Source organism: Cryptotermes secundus, unplaced genomic scaffold (genome assembly GCF_002891405.2).
Source record: "Cryptotermes secundus unplaced genomic scaffold, Csec_1.0 scaffold441, whole genome shotgun sequence".
Taxonomy (NCBI): domain Eukaryota; kingdom Metazoa; phylum Arthropoda; class Insecta; order Blattodea; family Kalotermitidae; genus Cryptotermes; species Cryptotermes secundus.
Window position 1 is genome coordinate 485723 of NW_019727400.1, and position 19897 is coordinate 505619.

Sequence of the window (19897 nt, forward strand, 5' to 3'; positions counted from 1 at the left end):
GACGAGGAATGCGTATAGGATATTGGTGGGAAAGCCAGAAGGAAAGAGACCACAGGGAAGACCAAGGCGTAGGTGGGTGGACAGTATTAAAATGGATCTTAGAGAGATAAGATAGGATGTTATGGATTAGACTGATCTGGCTCAGGATAGAGACAAGTGGAGGGCTCTTATGAACACGGTAATGAACCCCGGGGTTCCATTAAATGCTGGGAAATTCTTGAGTAGCTGCAAAATTGGCGGCTCCTCCAGAAGGGCTCAGCTCCATGAGTAAGTGAGTAAGTAAGTATGTAAATTATTAACCCAGATCAAAGACGTAATTATGCTTCCTACAATACTGTTCTGTTTGTTTCGGATTGATTCCGAAATTGTAGGTTTAGTTTATTTTTCTCGCTAATTTATATATTATCATTAAAAATAACGATTACCCTAGAATATTGTCTGTCTTTCGTTATCTTTTGATGTGTAGCAATCAGGGGCGGCTCGGTTTTCAGCAGAGGCTGTGAAGTAACCCATAAATAAAACTGGATACGAAAGGGGATGGTTAAATGGGTCATAAATAAACGCGTCCGGAATGGATAGACGCCATATCTATTCATATTTAACAGTTTGTCGATATAATAGCCAATAATAATAATAAAAAACGAACATAACTTATCCTTTATAAATTTCAACTACCTACCTGCTATTAAGAGAAGATCAATTCAAATTTAACTCGAACTTGGATACAGTTCACACGAAACTGCCCGATAAAAATAAAACATTTGAAAGAATATCGGAGATAATTGAAGACGGACGGAGGTGTGATGTGGATAAGAAAGGAATAACGTTTCGCCCTGAAGGATGATTCTGGGGGTAGTTATTAGTAATGGCTGAAGGTTGACAAGGAGAAATGAGCGAGAAGGAAATGACGTCACTGTGTTACAGCGGCAGGTATCGGGCTGTGTCGGTTCTCGGTGCTAATGACAGGGCTGTGCTGCTCGCAGGCAATCAACAGCGAGCAAGCAAGCGGAGGTGTACCATCCTGGTAGCAGGGGACCAGAACAGCGCAGGCGCGCTCACATCCGTTTCAACAACAAATCAAGTTATTATTGCAAAAATACAGACCGCTCTTAAGCTTAGACTCATCATGTCAACACTCCCCCGTGACGTAAATGTTAAAATTAAGCGCTGTACACTAAATACTGGAATTAAATCCGAATGCTAGCATAGAAACTATAAATACTAACCGGATGCTATAACAGAAACTGTGAGTAGTGATAGGTGATAAAAGTAATATTTGGAAACTACTAGACAGACTGAATATTGGCTGGATACAGGAACAGGTGTCTTCCTAAATAATTGCCGGGCTTTACCTCAGAAATTATGTATAGTGCTTGAAACTCGAACGGTTTCCGGGTTATATGACATTGTCACGTGTTGGGGTGGCTTATAAGATGGGGTTTGCATTGGATGATTGGATTTATTGACACCTTGTACACAGTATTCGGAACTACAGGAAATACAGCGCTCTCGCTGTAACTGCAGATAACACATGAACGCTTCTTTGAACAGCCTAATTCCTTTCTTGCCATTATTCTGCAGTTTGCAAGCTCATATCCCGGCAGGCTGGCGTCCCGACACTCGACTCTTCACTAGTCTTTACTTTGTAACAGCTCTCGACAATGGCTATTCTTCTGCAATGTTTTCACTGGACGTTTCCTGGTAACGAATCTTAGCAATGGAGATTTTACGCTTCGTTGCCCGCTGGTTAACAGTCCACAGCTGAACTGTAGCGCCAAATGTCTTCAAGATAACTGCTCGGCACGGATCACGTAGAAAACACAACCCCCACTGTTGCTCGTCGGCTCTCGCGGGAATGTGTTTACTTAGTCATTGCCTAGCATTGGGCCTATACGTCACAATACAAAGTGTAAACAGCTGTCGGATCTGAAATTCTTGTCCTGTGCTGGCATAAAAAGTGTAAATGTGACCGGATACTATCAGGGAAACTGAAGAGTGACGGGTGATTCAACACTAATTGCATACTAGCAGACAGTGGTGCGGGTTGCAGGGCTATTTTACTTGACGTCATTGATCAGCTTCAAGCCCCTGCTGTTTTACTCCCTGAGATAGAGCCCTTGGTGCCCACTCGGTGGAAGCCTGGAACTGGAACTCCGTGGCCTGTAGTCCGCAAGAGAACTATAGCGACCGATCGACCGCCGCTTGTCGGCGAAGTTAGTGACAAGTTTTTCGGATACATGGTGTCGCGTAGTCAGCGCAACGTATCCCTACGGCCGTTAATCTCGGTTTTCTAGAGCGGGGTGGAAGGCTGGAGTAGAGAAAAATTACTCTTCCAACCTATAACTTAGTTTGCTATACGGATTGAGTTATGGAACGGGGTGAATATTTAAGCAAAATGAGCCCTCTGCGAAGCTCGAAGTTACTGTAAAAATATCGATAAAGAGCAACTTAGTATCTGAGATCTTCTACAGAAATTATTTTATTGAAATTACTCCATAGAATTTTCTTTTTACTGTTGTAGACTATAATTTCATTGGGACTACGCCCCCGTTGTGGGGTGAATTATATCAGAGAGAAATACCGCATTTTACACTTGAATATAATAAAATACAATAGGAAGTAAGACAGTTGTTACGGCTACTAATTTCATCGAAATAAAACAAGTTTATATTATACCCTCCTATCACTCTGCTAAGATGCAACATAAATGGCCGCCATTGCACGTGTAACTTATTATTATTTATCATTATTATAAAATTGCGGCTCACGCAATGCAGAGTAACACCCTAACACCTCAACGGAATTACCCGGGGCTCAGCCGCTCCAAATTACCACTCCTCTCAAACAAAATAACATATGTTATTAGGCGTGATAGTATACTGAACTTTCCTTACAATTTCTATTTTTATTATTTGTGTTTAAACATCTTTCTTTTCCAATTTTTTTTTGTCTAATTAATTGTTTTCCTAGTCTGGCCGTACCTGTGCAATGACACGGTAGTGTTTATGAAGTGAGTCTGTGAAGAACAGCACAAATTTTCATTACTCTACTACTCTGTACAAAAGAGTTTACCCAGGATTTTCATAGCGCAGTGTAGCATACTACAGTACACCCAACATAATTCCGGCTGGCTGCACATTAGTCTATAGTCAACCGTGGTTACCATACCTCCATTATTTTTGTAATTTCGTAAATACGTCATGTGGCATATACGAAAAAGCTTTGTAACGTGGATGGCCAGAGCGTTGCTAGGTAAGAGACCGATAAACACGTTCGTAACAATGGAACAACGAGGATACGCAACTCGCTTCTAGGCAACGGCTCAGTAAACAGACTTCTGTGCAGGCGCAGTGTCACACTGCAACAGTACTATCACGTGACTTGTTTTCTGTGGTCGGTGCGGAGGCTATATAACGGGACTCCAGGAATAATCAGGGCAGTAAGCCCGACATAGAAAATATAAGAGGTTTAAACTTGGCGGCGGTCAGACATACGCCCGTTCAAGTGACTGGACTGCCGTGGTAGCGAATACTGCTAGAGATAGGGCATAGTCTGCTGTACTGAGCCTGGACTAACAGAGGCATTGTATATATTGCACATAGAAATAGGAATTAAGATTAAATTTGTAAATATATGTAAATACTGACAATGAACTTACTTACTAATACAGGCTACGACTGACAAATCACAGACCCGACCTCTCGTCAGAGAGGACAGGACAGTAACTTTCATATAAGAAGAAACATCTGGTCATGAGCTCCAGCTGGGGCTCGACACCAAGACAGACAGACAGACAGACTGACCGACCGTCAGTCGCAATGTGACTTTGACTAACCAGGGCAGTGTTTCAGAGTACTTGAGAGTTTGTTAGTGTTTAAGTAACAGTGAGAGGGTTCTCGATAGGAGACAGCCACAAGAAGTTCGTCGTTTGACTAGAAGACTTTATTTATGTCTAATATTGGCTGTCGCTCGGTCGGTATAGTTCGCTTGCGGACTACAAGCCACGGAGTGTACGTATATGGGCCAAATTCGTAGGACGATTAATGAGTAATGAATTGGAAAAATTTAGAAGGGATTGGTCGTGGTGTAATTTAGGGTGTTATACCGGCACTGGAAATAGTGGGGGAAATTGGAAAGAAACTTCAATGATGATAGCTCGAGGACACTGAGTATCAGACTCATGCCAATGTGTTCTGAATGGATAGTACGTTACACTTAGCATAGAGAGAAAAAGAAAACTGAATCGGACTGTTGACTGAAATAAGCAGGAATACTTGCGGGCATCGCCATGTTTTGACTGCGGCATGAGAAGTGTCGGGTTCCCTCATTATATCATCATCATCGCATCATCATGAAAACACAATCGGGCAAGATTACAGGGCGGCAGGGAGGTGTAGGACCGCCGCAACAGGAAAATTGGTTACGAAATCCCTCACGCCTCCAGCCCCTCCGTAACCGTCACACTTTTAGTGTTAAAATATGTATATACATATATATTAATGAAATTTCTCCTCAGGGTAAATATTTCTATCATATTATTCATCATCATCATTGGCAAAACATTTTTTCTTTTTGAGCCACAGCCTTCCTCAGAAGATTCTGGTAGACGTGTCTGAATTAGATCATCCGGTTTTCGCTTCTTTGGATTTCGTCGTCAGTCTTGCGTCCAACCTCCCATCCTGGTCGCTCCGCCAGGTGGTTGTTGCTAGGCCTCTCTGTCTGCTCCGGATCCAAGATTTGTTTCGAAATGTGTCCTCCTCCTCCTCTTCGACGAGGGGAGAGGTCTGTCTGTGTAGGCGCTACTGAGTTCTCTCTGTAAGGTAAATTGCTGCTGGTCCTCGGCAGCACAGTTATTCCTTGATCCGATTTCTGCGCGACACATGACCATATTATACTGTCTCAGATTCGAGGCTCCCACAACCTGGAGGACCGGATCTTTGTATTTATTTTCTCCAGAGACAGGATGGCCCAGTTATACCACGAAGCACTGAGTTCCCTTTTCGTCGCCTTCTACGACTCTCAGGGGTATGGTGGAGGTATTCTAACCCACCTCCACACAAGGACCCAAACCTGGAAGGCCAGCTCTCTGTATTTATGTTCTCCAGTGACAGGATGGCTGAGTTGTACCCGAGACCTTCCGGTCTGTAACATAGTGCCTCAGCCAACTACGCTCCCGCATGTCCCCGAAATGATATAGACTAATTAAATATAAAGTCGAAGAGCGTGCCTAATATCTTCTAGGATATACCGCCGTGTAGTCTGGAAGAACTTTACTGACGTTTCGGGAGAACAGTAGGTTGCGAGCGAGGACGCGGCTGTTCGGTCTCTGTATTGTATTAAGTTTTGATTGCTACCTGCTTCATGCTGTTGCCTACTTGGCTTGCTCTTCGACCTTGAACACGGAGGCCATATATTCCTCCGAAACATCGGTTGATTTTCAAACTACTCGGCTTTTTAACCCAGAAGACAGAATCTTCATAACCACCGCTCTGAGAAGCTCAAATTCTACACGTGTATTATTTATTTATTCGCAGTTTATATAATTACACTGTAACAAACTCAATGATTGGATGTCCGTAAATAATGGATTATAGTGCCTGAGGAATAAAGTGTTCGTAATGTACTTTAAGGAAACATTCCAAAGATTACCTGGCGGCGCTGAGGAAGACCACGTAATACCAGTCTGAATAATCTTTATCCCGGACGAAATTCAAATTTGGAACATCAAGAATAGAAGCAAAATTTTTATGAAGAGTTCTGCCTTCTGGGATATAACGCCATGTAAGGTTTCTCCCTGAAGAAGGAGGCGACATGCTCCACCCGAAACGTCGACATTATACCATAGAATTCAGAACTCTTCATATTCATCACTGTAAGAACCTCAGATTACGCTTTGTGGATATTTTTGCTGTAAAATAGTTGTGGTGTATAGCAGCGTCTGTCCAACAGATTCCGTGAAACCGTTCCGACTGGTTTTCATCTGTACAGCAACGTTTCTGCTCCAGGAGTTCAGTGAGGACCTGTTGTACAGTTCAGGGCTCCTGAGGACCCCGGTCTGTTACAGCGCCTGGTTTATCTTCCCTCCCCGAGATCACTTAATCCTGTCTAGCGAATTTCAGCCTCTCTAAGCAGACGAGTCGTGAGGGGGATTTTGCGTCGACCCTCGCTTGTTATGCAAGGCAGCGTCAGTTGGGCAAAGCCCCCTCCCCGACGCCCTCCCAGTGCGGATGGATCTAATGCTATTTCTCCAGTACCAACTCCCCCGTCTTCTGCCACGTATCCCTGTTTTCATCCTTCAGTTCCCGTACACCCTCTTGGTCCAGCTTCTGGCTGTGTACGTAAAAACAAGAGATTTGGGTTTCTTTGATTGAAGGATTATATGTACCGTGGCAGAGTGTTGAGCAAGATGCGTGCCGCACATACGGAAAGGGTTACGCGGATATGCCGTTTCTTTGGGGGGGGGGATCCCATGCAAATCAAAATAAATGCCAACGTTCAGACCACGAGCCCAGAGAATTGCTTTAACTCGCACTTTCCTTTCGTCTAAACATTCGCTCCAATATATATCTATGTAATTTATGTCCCAGCGAATATTAATATTGTTTTATGTAAACTGCCCAAATAGGGTGGGGGGGGGGCTAAGCCTAAAATGCCTAAAAATATATTGTGACATATAGAGCCGTTGCTACGAAACGAGCTGACAAACACTTCTTGGAAAGTAACTGGTTACGGAACACATTTCCATGGATACGAGTGATCAACAAACATTTCCTTGAATACCGACATAAACGGTCGTTCAGATCAGACTGAACTGAGTCGCAAATCAGAAGCGAGTCGTGGTTCAGAGCAGAGCGGAGAGAGTCCTACGCAGTCCTTCATGTGAGTTATTGCAATTGGTACGAATGAGTCTACAAGAAGCTGTTAATAAATCCAGTCCTCCAATCCCAAACCCGTTATCATTAGCTACAGCCATAAACTCTTGACATTATATATATGTAGCCGGAAGGTCGCGGGTTCGAGTTCCGATGAGGTGAATTTTTTCGATTTACCTGATCCTTCTAGCCGCACTATGGCCCTGGGGTCTACTCAGCCTGTAACAGAATCTTACTGGGGTGGGGGGGGGGGTAAAGGGCGGCCGGCGCGTAAGGCTGACAACTTTACCGCCATCTGTGAGCCGATTATCCAGAGAAAATGTGGGAGCCTCGACGTCTCATAACCCTGTGGGCCTCATATAATATATTGAAGGATATGGGCGAGGCAGATCGCCTCTGTGGCCTAGTGGTCAGAGCTCCTGGTTACAGGCCCAGAGGTTAGGGTTCGATTCCCGGCGTTACCATATTTTCTGATAAGTAATGAGTCTGGAACGGGGTCCACTCAGCCTTGTGGTGATAATTGAGGAGGTATTTCAAGGAAATAGCGGCTCCGGTTTAGAAAACCGAGATTAACGGCCGTGGGGATTCGTTGCTCTGACCACGCGACACCCTCTATCCGCTAAAGTTGGCAATAAAATTCGCCGACGAGCGGCGGTCGCTCGGTCGGTATAGTTTGCTTGCGGGTTTGTTTGTTTGTTTATGGTCGAGGCTAACCAGGAAACTATGTCGCTGTGAATCTGCTGACTGTATTCGTGTTTGTGCAGGGACCCAATGGACGCCTTGTTCATGGAGCAGCACTTCCTCCGGTCGCCCCTCAGGCTCTACTCAGAGATGGACGCCGAGAACAACAACAGCCTCTTCTCCGCAGCCATGATGGAGAAAGCCCGGGCTCACCTCCAGATGTGGGGACGAACCGGAGGTCCACCTTACTCGACCGCCGAACTGCACACACTTCTGATGAACGGTGCTGGCCCGGGGGCCGGTCCTCCTGTGGGCCCACCTCAGATGTACGCCCTTGGGAGTCCTAGTCGAGGTGGTCCACCCCCTTGCCAACTCCCCATGCCCCTGCCTGCTCATCTGTGGGCTAGTGGCGGCGGTGGCGGACAGCCGCCTTCACCCTGGTCGTCACCGGCTTCAGTGCACGCCAGTCTACCACCCGGACTGCTAGGACCGCCACCCCTTCCACCCCCCAACGCTCACTCACATCCTCAGTTGACACCCCCTCCACCTGCAACGTCATCCTCTAGTTCCTCCGGGTCCCCTTCTCCCTCGTCATCTTCATCTCCTGCGGAGCTCCGTCTGCCAAGGCCAATCTTTCCCGGGATGAGCGGGCTGCAGCAGCGATACAGTCCCTACCACCTAGTCCCTAAGCAACTGTCTCCTCCTGCGGCGGCCGAGAGCAGGAACTGAACCTCTGACCCACAGTGTTCATGTGTGACGTGATGCCCAATCAGATATGGCAAACACTTTTCCTATGTGCCGCTGTACTGGATGCATAGCAACGACCCAGTAACACTACCCGCAGGCAGGGGAACGATTTTAGGAATATGACGCCGTGTAGTCTGATAGACCTTGACCAAGGTTCATCTGAAGCACAGCTGAGACCAGAGCCAAGTAAAAGCTGCAACCCTTTCCAATTGTCCATATTCAGTGGGTTCCTGGTCACTTTCCGCGTGGATAAGGCGACAGAGGCGTGAAGTTGTTCACTCGCCTTCAACTAGTGCTGAGGTCAAGAATGATGGAGCTATACCTCCACTCCCCCGTACGTCTTCGTAGCTCGGTGTTTGATTAATTGAGAAGAAGGAAAACTTTAACTTACTTCAGAAACACAGACAAGTATCTACCAGACTACACGGCGTGACACCACAGAAGACAGTATATTCCATAGTCACCGAGGGAGTGGTCTGTTATGTCATGAAACTGTCATCGGTAGGTATTCAGATGTTCTGTTCTGGATTGTGACAGTTGTATTTGGTGAGTGGTTACCATTCTCCTGCCTCAGTCTTTATTGTGCTACTTTCATCAACATTTGGAAGTAGCAAGAAGCCAAACATGAAGCCTTCGCCGTGGTTAAAATTGATGGAATCTTATCGAGCTGTCATTCAGCTGGCTAAAAAATTGACCAACGTTTCATTTACTACCAAATTTGTTCCATGAAACGTCGGTCATTTTAAACAAATGCCAGGGGACGTAGCTCGTTGAGGCACTATGCTACAAGCCAGAAGATCTCACGTTCGAGTCCCGATGAGGTGGAATTTCTTTCAATTTACCTAATTCTTCCAGCCGCACTATGACCCTGGGTTCGACCCAGCCTCTAAAAGAAATGAGTACCAGGAATCTTCCTGGAAGGTAAAGTGCAACCGGCGCGTAAGGCTGACAACCTCACCGCCATCTGTGAGCCGATTGTCTAGACGATGTTGGAGCCTCGACGTCTCACAACCCTATGGGCCTCCATGGCCCGTTACAAGGATAGCTTTACCTTTTACCAGAGAAGATATTCCTGAGAATATTCTATTAATTTAGTAGCTTCTTCAGAAATTTGGTAACCACCTAACCGGATCATAATTTGAATTCTTTGCCGATGAGATCAGAAATATCAACAGTTACACTGTTCCCAGCTTCCCTATCGTCACCTTGACGCGTAGCGAGACGGGCCTCTGAGCAGTTGGCCAGGAAACGTCAAAATAATATTGCATTTACATTTCAAAATTAAGAATGGAATATTAAATTTATGTCAGTGATCAAACCGAGGCTATCATCGATGTGTATCGTATTAGATGCATCGGAGAAGGCCATGTTCTTAATCTTCCTGCAGGGACTTGCGAAAAATTCTAATGTCCCATGAGACTGATATTATATATAACGGGTTTTAAATTGATGAAATAATCTCGGGAGATAAGCCGCGTAAATCATGATCAGAAATCAGATGTTTCGGATATAAGATCTCACTCCATCATCATGGAAATTATGTGATTTATTAAAATTTGTTTATTGTCGATCGCTCTTTGATGGATAAGGCAGAGATGTATATTCTAACGGGTTCTGACGATGGTGTATGAGAACCGTTTACTTTTGTCAGCGGGAGATAACGGGAAAGCATGAAATACAGATTGAGATAATGCATGTACAAACCTGAAACTGAAATAGAAAAAGAAATGGAAATTAAATAATACAAGAACAGTGCTAACAAACCCAAATCCATAAACACCAATGCATGGAATTAATTTTAAGGTTTTCATGTCTTAAAAGCATTTTTTTGCCGCCTCTAGCGCCATCTGCGTGACCGAAACAGATGTAGTTTCCAAAACATCATGTTCTTTACAATACCAGGCGATGAAGAAAGTCCAAAACCACATTAATCCCGAAAGTCAGTAATGGATTCCGAATCTTTTGAAATTCTGCTCCGAATTCACGCGACAGACCGCCTCAAGAATTATTTTATCATTTTAATCGCCATAAAAACTTCAAGTCTTTTTAGAAACATTTTTTTTTTTAATTTTTAAAGTTACAGGTATAGATAGTGGAACATGTTAAACCAAAGATATGAGTGTACATAGAATTTGAGCTGGCTAATATAGATGTTTGTGTGATTAGTCAGATGTGTACCTTATGTAGATGGGGCTTAAGGATGTATCTGTTTAGATAATATTTATTTTAAGTTCTCATAATAAAATAAACGGAATGTACTTTGTATATTTGTGATAAATTCAATTTACGGGATTCTGGCCCGTCTATTTCGGTAATGTCCAAATTAAGACTAGAATGTAAGGTTTCATTTACGTATGTTTACTTGTACGAAAAGAAAGAGACCCGAAAAGTATATTGACGTAAATATACGTCCATGAATTTTTCGTGTATGAGTACATCTTGTTGAAGATCAGTCACTTGTTTCGAATTTGAGTTGGTTAGCTCAGTCATTGTAATGAGTAAGCTGTGGGGTGGATTCCAGTTGGAGATGGAGGTTTCTGCCTTCACCATCAGCGTCCGACCCAGCGAGTAACAGGGGACTTTCCCTTGGGGTAAAGTGGTTAATGTGTGACACAAAGCACTTATCTGCATCTATTACCGAAGTTTAGCAAAGGCTGGAATTATAGAAGGTGTTTGGGGCCCGTAGTTCTCTGTAAGTTTAATCCCAGGGGAGGCGCACTTCGGTACCTGGTTAATAGGAAGGTGGGTGGGTCTCAAAGCCGGTCTAGACTCGGGAAAAATCTCCTAACCCCGCAAGTAGATCCACAATTCCTCGGCCGTCGCAGCCCTCCTATACCAATCGAGTTATACCGACTCCCGGGCCGCGCCATAGCTCAAGCGGTTAGTCGCTGGCTTCCCACCGCGCCGTCCCAGGTTCGATCCCGGGTGTGATCAAGTGGGATTTGTGGTGGACAAAGTGGCGCTGCGGCGGGTTTTCTCCAAGTACTTTGGTTTCCCCTGCCAATCTTCATTCCACAAATTCCTCCACAATCACCCTCACCTGTCATTTGGGGCTGGTACAAACGGCCAGAAGTGTCCGCAGTACAAGGGACTTAGTCCCACCGCACTAGCAATAAAAAAAATTATACCGACTCCCGCAGTTTAGTGAAATTAAATTAAATTAAGTTATTTGTCCCGGTAGGGTCAAGAATTTTCTCTTCTTCGCGTTGTCCAGACCGTCTCTGGAGTTCACCCAATCTCATATCCAATGGGTACCGGGGATGAAGCGACCGTGGCGTGAAGCTGATCACTCACCTCCAACTCATGTCGATCTATACATCCACTCCCCTATACGTCTTCATGGCATAGTGCTTAATTAGTTAAGCACAGGAACAAATTTACCTTATTTTAGTTTATTTACTTAGAACATAAATTCGCGAGTTCCAAATATATGGTAATTTTTTTTTTTCAGAATTGAGTTCCTAGCAGGGATTTTAGTCGGGGTAATATGGGACTGAAATACAGCATTTGTATAAAAATCATTTCAGAAATTGGAAAGTTCTAAGCATTTCAGAATGATGTGGTGTGATATTATGGCTTATACAGGTATTATAGCCTGTTTATATCAAGTGGGGGGGGGTCCACTTGAATTAAGCTGTTAATTATATGACGTCTGAAAAACAAGAGATCAGTAACTTAAGGGATAATTTTAAAAACTATAAAGTAATTCTTACAGTATTATGATTAGTGCGAGTCTTTTGGATAAGTGTGGACTCTTAAGAGAACTGCATTTTACAGACTTAATTATTGATGGAAAGAACAATATTAATTTCGACAGTATGACAGATTAGTTTAATATTGTAGACTACGTAAATCATATCAGTATTGGTTTTGGGACCTCTTGTTAATTGCGAACTTAGATGAAGAAAGCAGTCTTCTGGGATGTGGCACCATGTAGATGTGGTGTTAACCGACGTTTCGTAGGAACGTAGGAAGAGACCAGTCTCTTCGCTTGCGAATTTTCTTATTTTTCCTTCTACCCTGAAGATGGAAGCGATACGTTCCTACGAAACGTCGGTTAACACCACATCTACATGGTGCCACATCCAAGAAGACTGCTTTCTTCATACTCACCGCCATGAAAACCTCAGATCTTACTTAATAAATGAGTATCACAATTCTTCGTCACCATGGAAAAGGCGTGTTATGATTTATTATTGTAATGTAGTTTAAGCGAAAATATTTCTTTATATCGAATATTAGTATTCCTACATATTGTATAAGGCTCCATATTCTAGTTTAGTTATTACTGACCCGTCATATGCGCACGCAGTGCGTTTAGATTTATACTGGAAAAGACATAACCCAAAATATCCAGATTTCAATTAATTAAATGTAAAAATTATAATAACATATCAGAATAACAATTTGGAGCATTCACGCATAACAGTCAATCATTTCTTTTTCATTGTATCTAATACCAATAACTTAGTGACAATTTTTGTTACACTTATTATGTGTATCGCTTTTTAACACAACATGATTCTTTCATAAATGGCCAACTTCAGGTGTCTTAATATATTAAAACTGCTACACTGCATAAATATGCGCTAAAATCACACGCTGTTTTCCACTTAATATGTTAAAAAATATAAAATAAAATCCATTAAAATTTTCATTATGTGAAACACTACTCCACCTCACAATTGGTGTTCACTTGTTTAGAACTGTGTTTATCTTCAGGTGTTTTATTGCAGCAGCATTAAGTGGACTACAGCGTGTGATTTTATCGCATATTCTTGGAGTGTAGCAGTTTTGATATATTAAGACACCTGAAGATGGTCATCTAGGGCCGAAACATGTTGTGTTAAAAGTGTAAGTGGAAGAAAAAGGAACAATTTGTTGCATTATTGACAGACTGTGTTCTACGTAGACGTTTTATTATGACTTTCAACAGGATGCCTGAATATAGAATTTATCTACAAGTTTTGTTCTGAATATTTTTCGCTTCGACGAATAGTTATCAAGTTAAAAGCTAGTTACTCCCAACATGTGAGGAGAATCTCATGTAGGCCTTCACTTGAAGTGTCTGTTCTTGCTGTTCTAATGAAAATCGGAGTGGAAAATTTAGCTTTAACCTAATAACTCTGCTCTTTATAATAATTACAAGGCCAAAGAAATAAACCATTTGAGAGACATAATCATAGATGGAGGATAATTAAAAAAAAAGAATCTTAGATAAATATGCTGTGACAGTGTGTACTGGAATCAACTGCATTTATACAGTGCCCAAATGAGACCTATCCAAAATCCCTTCAGGTGCTTTGTCTAGCTGAGCAACTGTTTCAAATGTTTGGGTTACCAACTTCATGATTCCGAACTGACAGCTGATATGGAGGAAGAAGTCGAAGCAGGAACTTGTCAGGACGTTACAAGGAGCACTGATTTTGAAACTAAGCATAGGGGATACTTTGAACTTAGTTTCAAACCCGTAGCTCATGGCGCAAAAAAGACTTAACGGCAGAAAGAATCAGACATCTTAACATAATATTTTGTCTACTGCAATTCTATATTAACCTTCGCTGTTCACCAGTATTTTTACCCTTGGTTTTTATTCGGGGGTTTCCAGGTGCCAATCTAGCTCATACAATCAGCTACAGTGACATATCTGTTAGTCTCTCTTTTTTTATTGCTAGTGGGGTGGGACTAAGTCCCTTGTACTGCGACCACTTCTGGCCTATTGTACCAGCCCTAGATGATAGGTGAAGGTGATTGTGGAGCAATTGGTGGAATGAAGATTGGCTGGGGAAACCGAAGTACTCGGAGAAAACCTGCCCCAGCGCCACTTTGTCCACCACAAATCCCACTTAACCAGACCCGGGATCGAACCCGGGCCGCCGCAATGGGAAGTCAGCGGCTAACCGCTTGAGCTATGACGCGGCCCTCTTAGTCCTGTTTGAAATGCGTTGTGGAAGATTCCTTCCTATTTCTTTTCTATACATCGTTCATACAAATATTCTGTCATTTCAAATTTACATACGCTTAACCTGAGCGGTTTTAGGTATCTCTGAATAACAAAACAGTAGAAAATAATAACGGAAAACCAGCCACATTTTCTTACGTACCGTAATTTCGCGATAAAACACTTGAAATTCGCAACGGATTTCACACTGAGTTTTTGCGGTTCTCCATATTGTGGAGCCATCTGTTAAGAAATCTTGGAATGAGTGTGAACACATGTAAGTTCGTAATGATTTTTAAGAGTAAGGTACTACCCGAAAGTGGGTAGGTTTGCCCTGACCCCAAAGTACCATAAAGATATAATGAAACTAAGTTGTCATATTATGGCCGCTGCCTTCCCAACGCGGCGGCCCGGGTTCGATCGCGGGCCTCAAGTGGGATTTGTGGTGGACAAAGTGGCGCTGTGGCAGGTTTTCTCCGAGTACTTCGGTTTCCCCTGCCAATCTTCGTTCCACCAATCTCCACGATCACCCTCACCTATCATCTGGGGCTGGTACAATAAGCCAGAAGCGGCCGCAGTACAAGGGACTTGGACCCACCCCACTAGCAATACAAAAAGTTGTCATATTAATAGTGACTAATAAATGTTCATCGGTGTGATTGTTTCTATCCTCAGGTTGGATATTGATCAGAATTCACAAGTGAGAGATTCCTTAAAAAATATTCACTTAACGTCTTATTGCAATGACAGGTTACAATGTACGTACTTTGATTATTATTTTCTTGAATTTAAATGTTCCTTTTTCTAAAATTATTTGCTGTTGTAATAATCAAGAAGCAATTAGCAAGAAGGTCCCATTAAGTTTCCATGTAGGTCTACTCTACTAGGCCTATGTGTTAGTTTCCTAGCAGATTATTATAATTCGAACGAATGGCATGTATTGACTTAGAACTGATCGTGCAATCTCACAAGTGTATTGTTTCAGTTTAGTATAAAGTTTTTAAGTATTTCATGTTTCTGTTCTTCAACAGTAAGTTTCTCAACTTAAAATATCATTAAGATTGTAGTCTTCTGGAATGTGACATTGTGGAGTCCTGTACGCTAATAATGGCGTTTCGGAGGAACATGCTACTTCCAGTCTCAGGGTTGAAGCGTGTAGGGTGATAAATCTGGTCGGTTGCATAAGTGGGTTGCAAGAAATTTCTAGACTTAATTTCATAAAATTAAAACAAAAAAAAATCAGATCATCAGTACAACATTTTAAATACAGTGTTTCTCAAGCTGTGGTCCGCGGCGGTCCACAGGATGGATGGTAGTATTGTATAGTCCATGAACATATACTATTATACGACGTGTAATACACAATAAATGAATTAAATATTGTTATTAATCAGTGTTTAAAAGTTTACATTAAATTGATTGATTTTATTTATGGCAACCTTTTCTATACTTTTCCTTCCTTTTCTAGAGAAATCGCAATTGCTTGCTCTTGCGGCTAAGGGGAATATTACGATAGATGTGTGGTCCGCGCATGCGCCGACCGCCAGTGCTATGGCCCTTAGTTGTCGAAATTTAAGAAGCACTGCTTTAGAGCACGGGATGGCATTGGTTTAATTATTTCGGAAACTGAAAGATGGTCAGAAATTTTTACTGAATGTAAAAATGTGTATTTAATTTCCCGCTAATTTCAGTCCGAAATGGTTTTTCTTTTTTCTAGAGGAGGTCGGAAGTTAATGTGGTTCTTTATGCAAAGTTTCCGATGAAGGTCACTCATACCTACGGGAGGAGGTAGAAAATTCCAGAAGATCACAATCCTATAACTACTGCCCCGAAACACTCAGAACTTATTTCAGAACTTCATTAAATTGATTGAAATGCGTCTCGTGTAAAATGTAAAGCGATTGTCAGTGGTTTATGGGGTCGTTTCAATACCGGCGGCATTAACTCTGTGCCAAATTTGATTAAAATGAACTTAGAGAAGACTATAGAACTACAGATTTGATCTCTTCATAAGATTTAAAACTTTTAGGTAATTAAAAATATCAAAGACCAATATACAATGCTATAAAATTTATGTGCAAGCAAGTATATGTATATATATTTCGCATAAGTATTAGCATATTCTTGAGGTTGTTACCGTACAATGTGAGGTGCTTATCACGTGTGTCACTGAGTGTCCTGAGGGTGTGAGTGTGGCCTTCAGTATAACTTATTGTAACAGTCAAAGTGAATGAGTGAAGTTGGTGTCAATAACGGATTACATTTTAATGTATGGTTTCATATTTTGTAAATATAAACTGTCTGTAAATATAATATGTTGGTGATGTAATGTGTAAATAGTACATAAAATTGTGAATGATAAATTTAAGATATTGTTATTTAATTAACCTCTCTTCTGTGACGACAGCTTTTCATTCCAAATGATCCGTTTCAAGAAAGTGTAAAGTACTATTTGGTGCCTTCCAGATAATCGTTGGAAATTAATACGATATAACATTTGGATTTTTTTTTTCAGTTGCTCTTCGAGCCCATTCACGGCCCAGGCCTCTTATTCAGTTCCGTAATCATTTTTTACAGACTGTAGGGCTCTTTTGACAGGTAATCAGACCGTCGCAAGGCCTCTACCTAAACACAGGACAACACAAATACAGAATAAACTCATACACACACCCAAACATCCATGCCCTCAGTGGGTTTCGAACCCACGATCCCAGCGTCGGAGCAAACGAAGACAGTTCATGCTTCAGACCGCGCGGTTACTGTAACCGGAGATCAGTGTACATTAATATTTGGATTATTAATGTGTAGTTGGCGCAATATTTTGAGAGCAGTACATATTAGCTTTGTATATAACGCACGTTTACTACCATGGTACTTCAAAAAGATAAAAAAAAAATGGGCCAATGGTAGGCTTAAACGGTTTATTTTACAATTCTGTTGATGTCAGGACTGTACAGTGCCGAATGGTAAGGTGATTGGTGAGTAATAGATTGTGAAGTACTTGCAAGATATGTTCGAGATAATAAGCGGAACTTGCGTGGTGGGGCTGAGGAAGATCATGAACAAGCTCAGGTTATTTGGTATCCCAGGCAAGATTTGAAAGTAGAACCTTCCGACGGATGTCTGAAGTTTTGTCCCTATACCAACCTGCTAGGCGTTTCAATATTATTTTAAAACATAGTCCGAAACCGAAATATTCTCAAGCATTTTAATTTGAAGTATTATGAGTTGTAACATAGTGTATACTTTCGATTAAAATAGACATTTAGATCCTGAAAATCATAGGCAACTTTCCTCCGAAACGTCAGTTTCTACCTTCAAGAATACACGGTGTTATAATCCAGACAGTTATATTCTAAAATTTCATTGTGCAGCCGGTGTAAATTTCAGGTCTCATAGGCCTATGGTTAGGCATTGCTATGGTTCTTGTCTGTTTCCAGATTTACTTCGCTTTAAGATGACATCCTTCACGAAATATTCACCTGTGTTGTGTAAAGAAGGCTGTAGCTCCCAGTGTCTGGATGAGCGTAGGCTCAACATAACTTTATTCATCTATCCGCCATTGCCCTGACGTAATTAGGAAGTAATACAATTTTAAGTCAATCAATCCATTATAGCATTCATTCTCGTCCTCTTGCGAATTTAAAAAACTGACATTAATTTTTGGATAAATTAAAACGAAAGAAATAAAAAACTAGAACAGACGTACAAAGAAAGAATTTTATATTTTCTAACTTCTGGCGAATGCAGAATCCTAGATTCAAATTCTGGTTCAGACTAAAAATTGTAAAGTGAATTTAATTTTAATTTTTTTCTCGCATCAGTCAGATATTAAGACGAATTATTAATCAGTCTTTGACTATGTATAAAATACAAGGGGGCCCCAAAAATGCATACACAATTCAACGTACAGAATATCTGCTTACATATAAATAATTGGCATATCTACGGTTCAACTTTGAAAATATCCGTACATAAACTGGAAGGTCGCGGGTTGGAATTCCGTTGAGGTCATTAGATTCTTCAATTGATCTAATCCTTCCAGCCACGCTATGGCACGGGGGTCGACTCTGCCTCTTAACAGAAATGAGTACCAGGAATCTTCCTGGGGCTAAAGGGCAGTCGGCGAGTGAGGCTGATAACCTCACAGCCATCTGTGAGCCGATTGCCTAGAACATGTGGGAACCTCGACGTCTCACAACCCTATGGGCCTTCATGGCCTGTTACAAGGATACCTTTACCTTTTTAACTTTGTTAAAATTGTTATAGAGGTTATCTACGAACATAGTTCTACTGTATCTTCAGAAGTAGATATTTGCAATAACCTCGTATGGCAGTGAGGTATGCGAGCTCGCAGTTAGTGAATATGTGTACTGTGAATATTTCAAAAGTCTTATTTAATTATTTGCTCGACAGAAATGCGAATTTCAACAAGCATATGCTCAAAAACACGAATCCTTATAAACCATGAGGTGTCCTCTTCTGTGATGATATCACCACGGTAACTGTAGCAAGTCTCTTTCCTTCCACGGGTGTAACGATATCTGTCGATTAGTCAGCCGAATTCTGCCGATGAAAGAGAGACAAATGAGCATCGTGAAGCACGATGGTGCATGCATATACGAGGGAAGTTGTGGAGAAGGTATTTGTGTGTTCTTTTTTGAGGTGTTGTTTCTGCTGAAAACGTTAAAACATAGTGTGATAGTGTGTGAAATTGCATGTAGTTTTATTTGTTATATTCAGTGTACTTTAAGAACATTCCAACATGAAGAAATAGCTGAACATACACGCGAACCACGTTCCGTTTCCAACGTAGAAGCAGGTATGTGACATTCAAGGTTACTTTGCAGGGGAGGAACAGGAGTTACTGTCGTTCTCAGATACACGAATGTTAGTTTTTGGTTCTAATTTTAGCCCGAAATAATGACGAGACATGAACATTTGCACTTCAAATCCTTTTAGAAAATTTGTCTTGCTAGCGAGTATTACAGTTTCCGTGCTTGTCTGTCCAATATTTATGTTTTAATGTAAACAACTAACATTAGTAGCACAGCCATAAAGTTGATGTGCCCCTTTCAGTTTCTAAATCTTCTGCTTTTCTATAATTCTCCTAATGGTGTATTCCAAAGCGAAGTTGAGAGCACAAGTAAAGCATCACACTGCCTACGTATTGAGGGTAGAAGCACCCTGAAGCTGGTGGCAGAAAGTTCCTCCAAAACATTGCTACCCATGTCATAATACAGGAGTCCACAATATGAATGCGCAACACATCTTTGCTGCATTTGCTTAAAATGAGTGTGCAGCGACCGCAAGCCCTCGCTTTCTCGGAGCGCGGTTGGGCAGTGTTCAAATGGTTGAATGGGCCTCAGACGGAAGGCTGAACTGTGGAGGGAAACATCTTAAACTAAGAATAATGTAAATTTACTCAAAATATCTCTTGCTCTTCACCTAGGATGGAATACCCTACACTGGTAGAACACATGCTTTAATTTTACACAATTTTGAGTGTCATACTTACAATGTTTACTTTAATTTAGGCAAGAACTCCTGGTAGAAAGTTTGCAAAACACGTCTATGGTGAAGAATGCGTTAAACGTAACATAAATTAATCAGACCCACTACTTCTCAGAAAACCTGTTAACGCCGGTAATCGAAC

At 41.8% G+C, this 19897-nt stretch overlaps 2 protein-coding genes across 2 annotated transcripts in view; both read left to right on the top strand.

Annotated features, from left to right (window-relative positions):
- Positions 1–8879, top strand: part of LOC111864698 (T-box transcription factor TBX20) — a 157947-nt gene extending 149068 nt beyond the window's left edge. The window contains exon 6 of the mRNA XM_023852140.2: positions 7637–8879. Coding sequence (XP_023707908.1) covers positions 7637–8282 — 646 coding nt within the window. The 3' untranslated portion in view covers positions 8283–8879. The remainder of the gene's footprint in view (positions 1–7636) is intronic.
- A 9985-nt stretch (positions 8880–18864) lies between these two features.
- The window catches only part of LOC111864694 (golgin subfamily A member 7), a 405703-nt gene continuing 404670 nt past the window's right edge, over positions 18865–19897 (top strand). The window contains exon 1 of the mRNA XM_023852127.2: positions 18865–19063. The gene's annotated coding sequence lies outside the window, so the exon portion shown is untranslated. The remainder of the gene's footprint in view (positions 19064–19897) is intronic.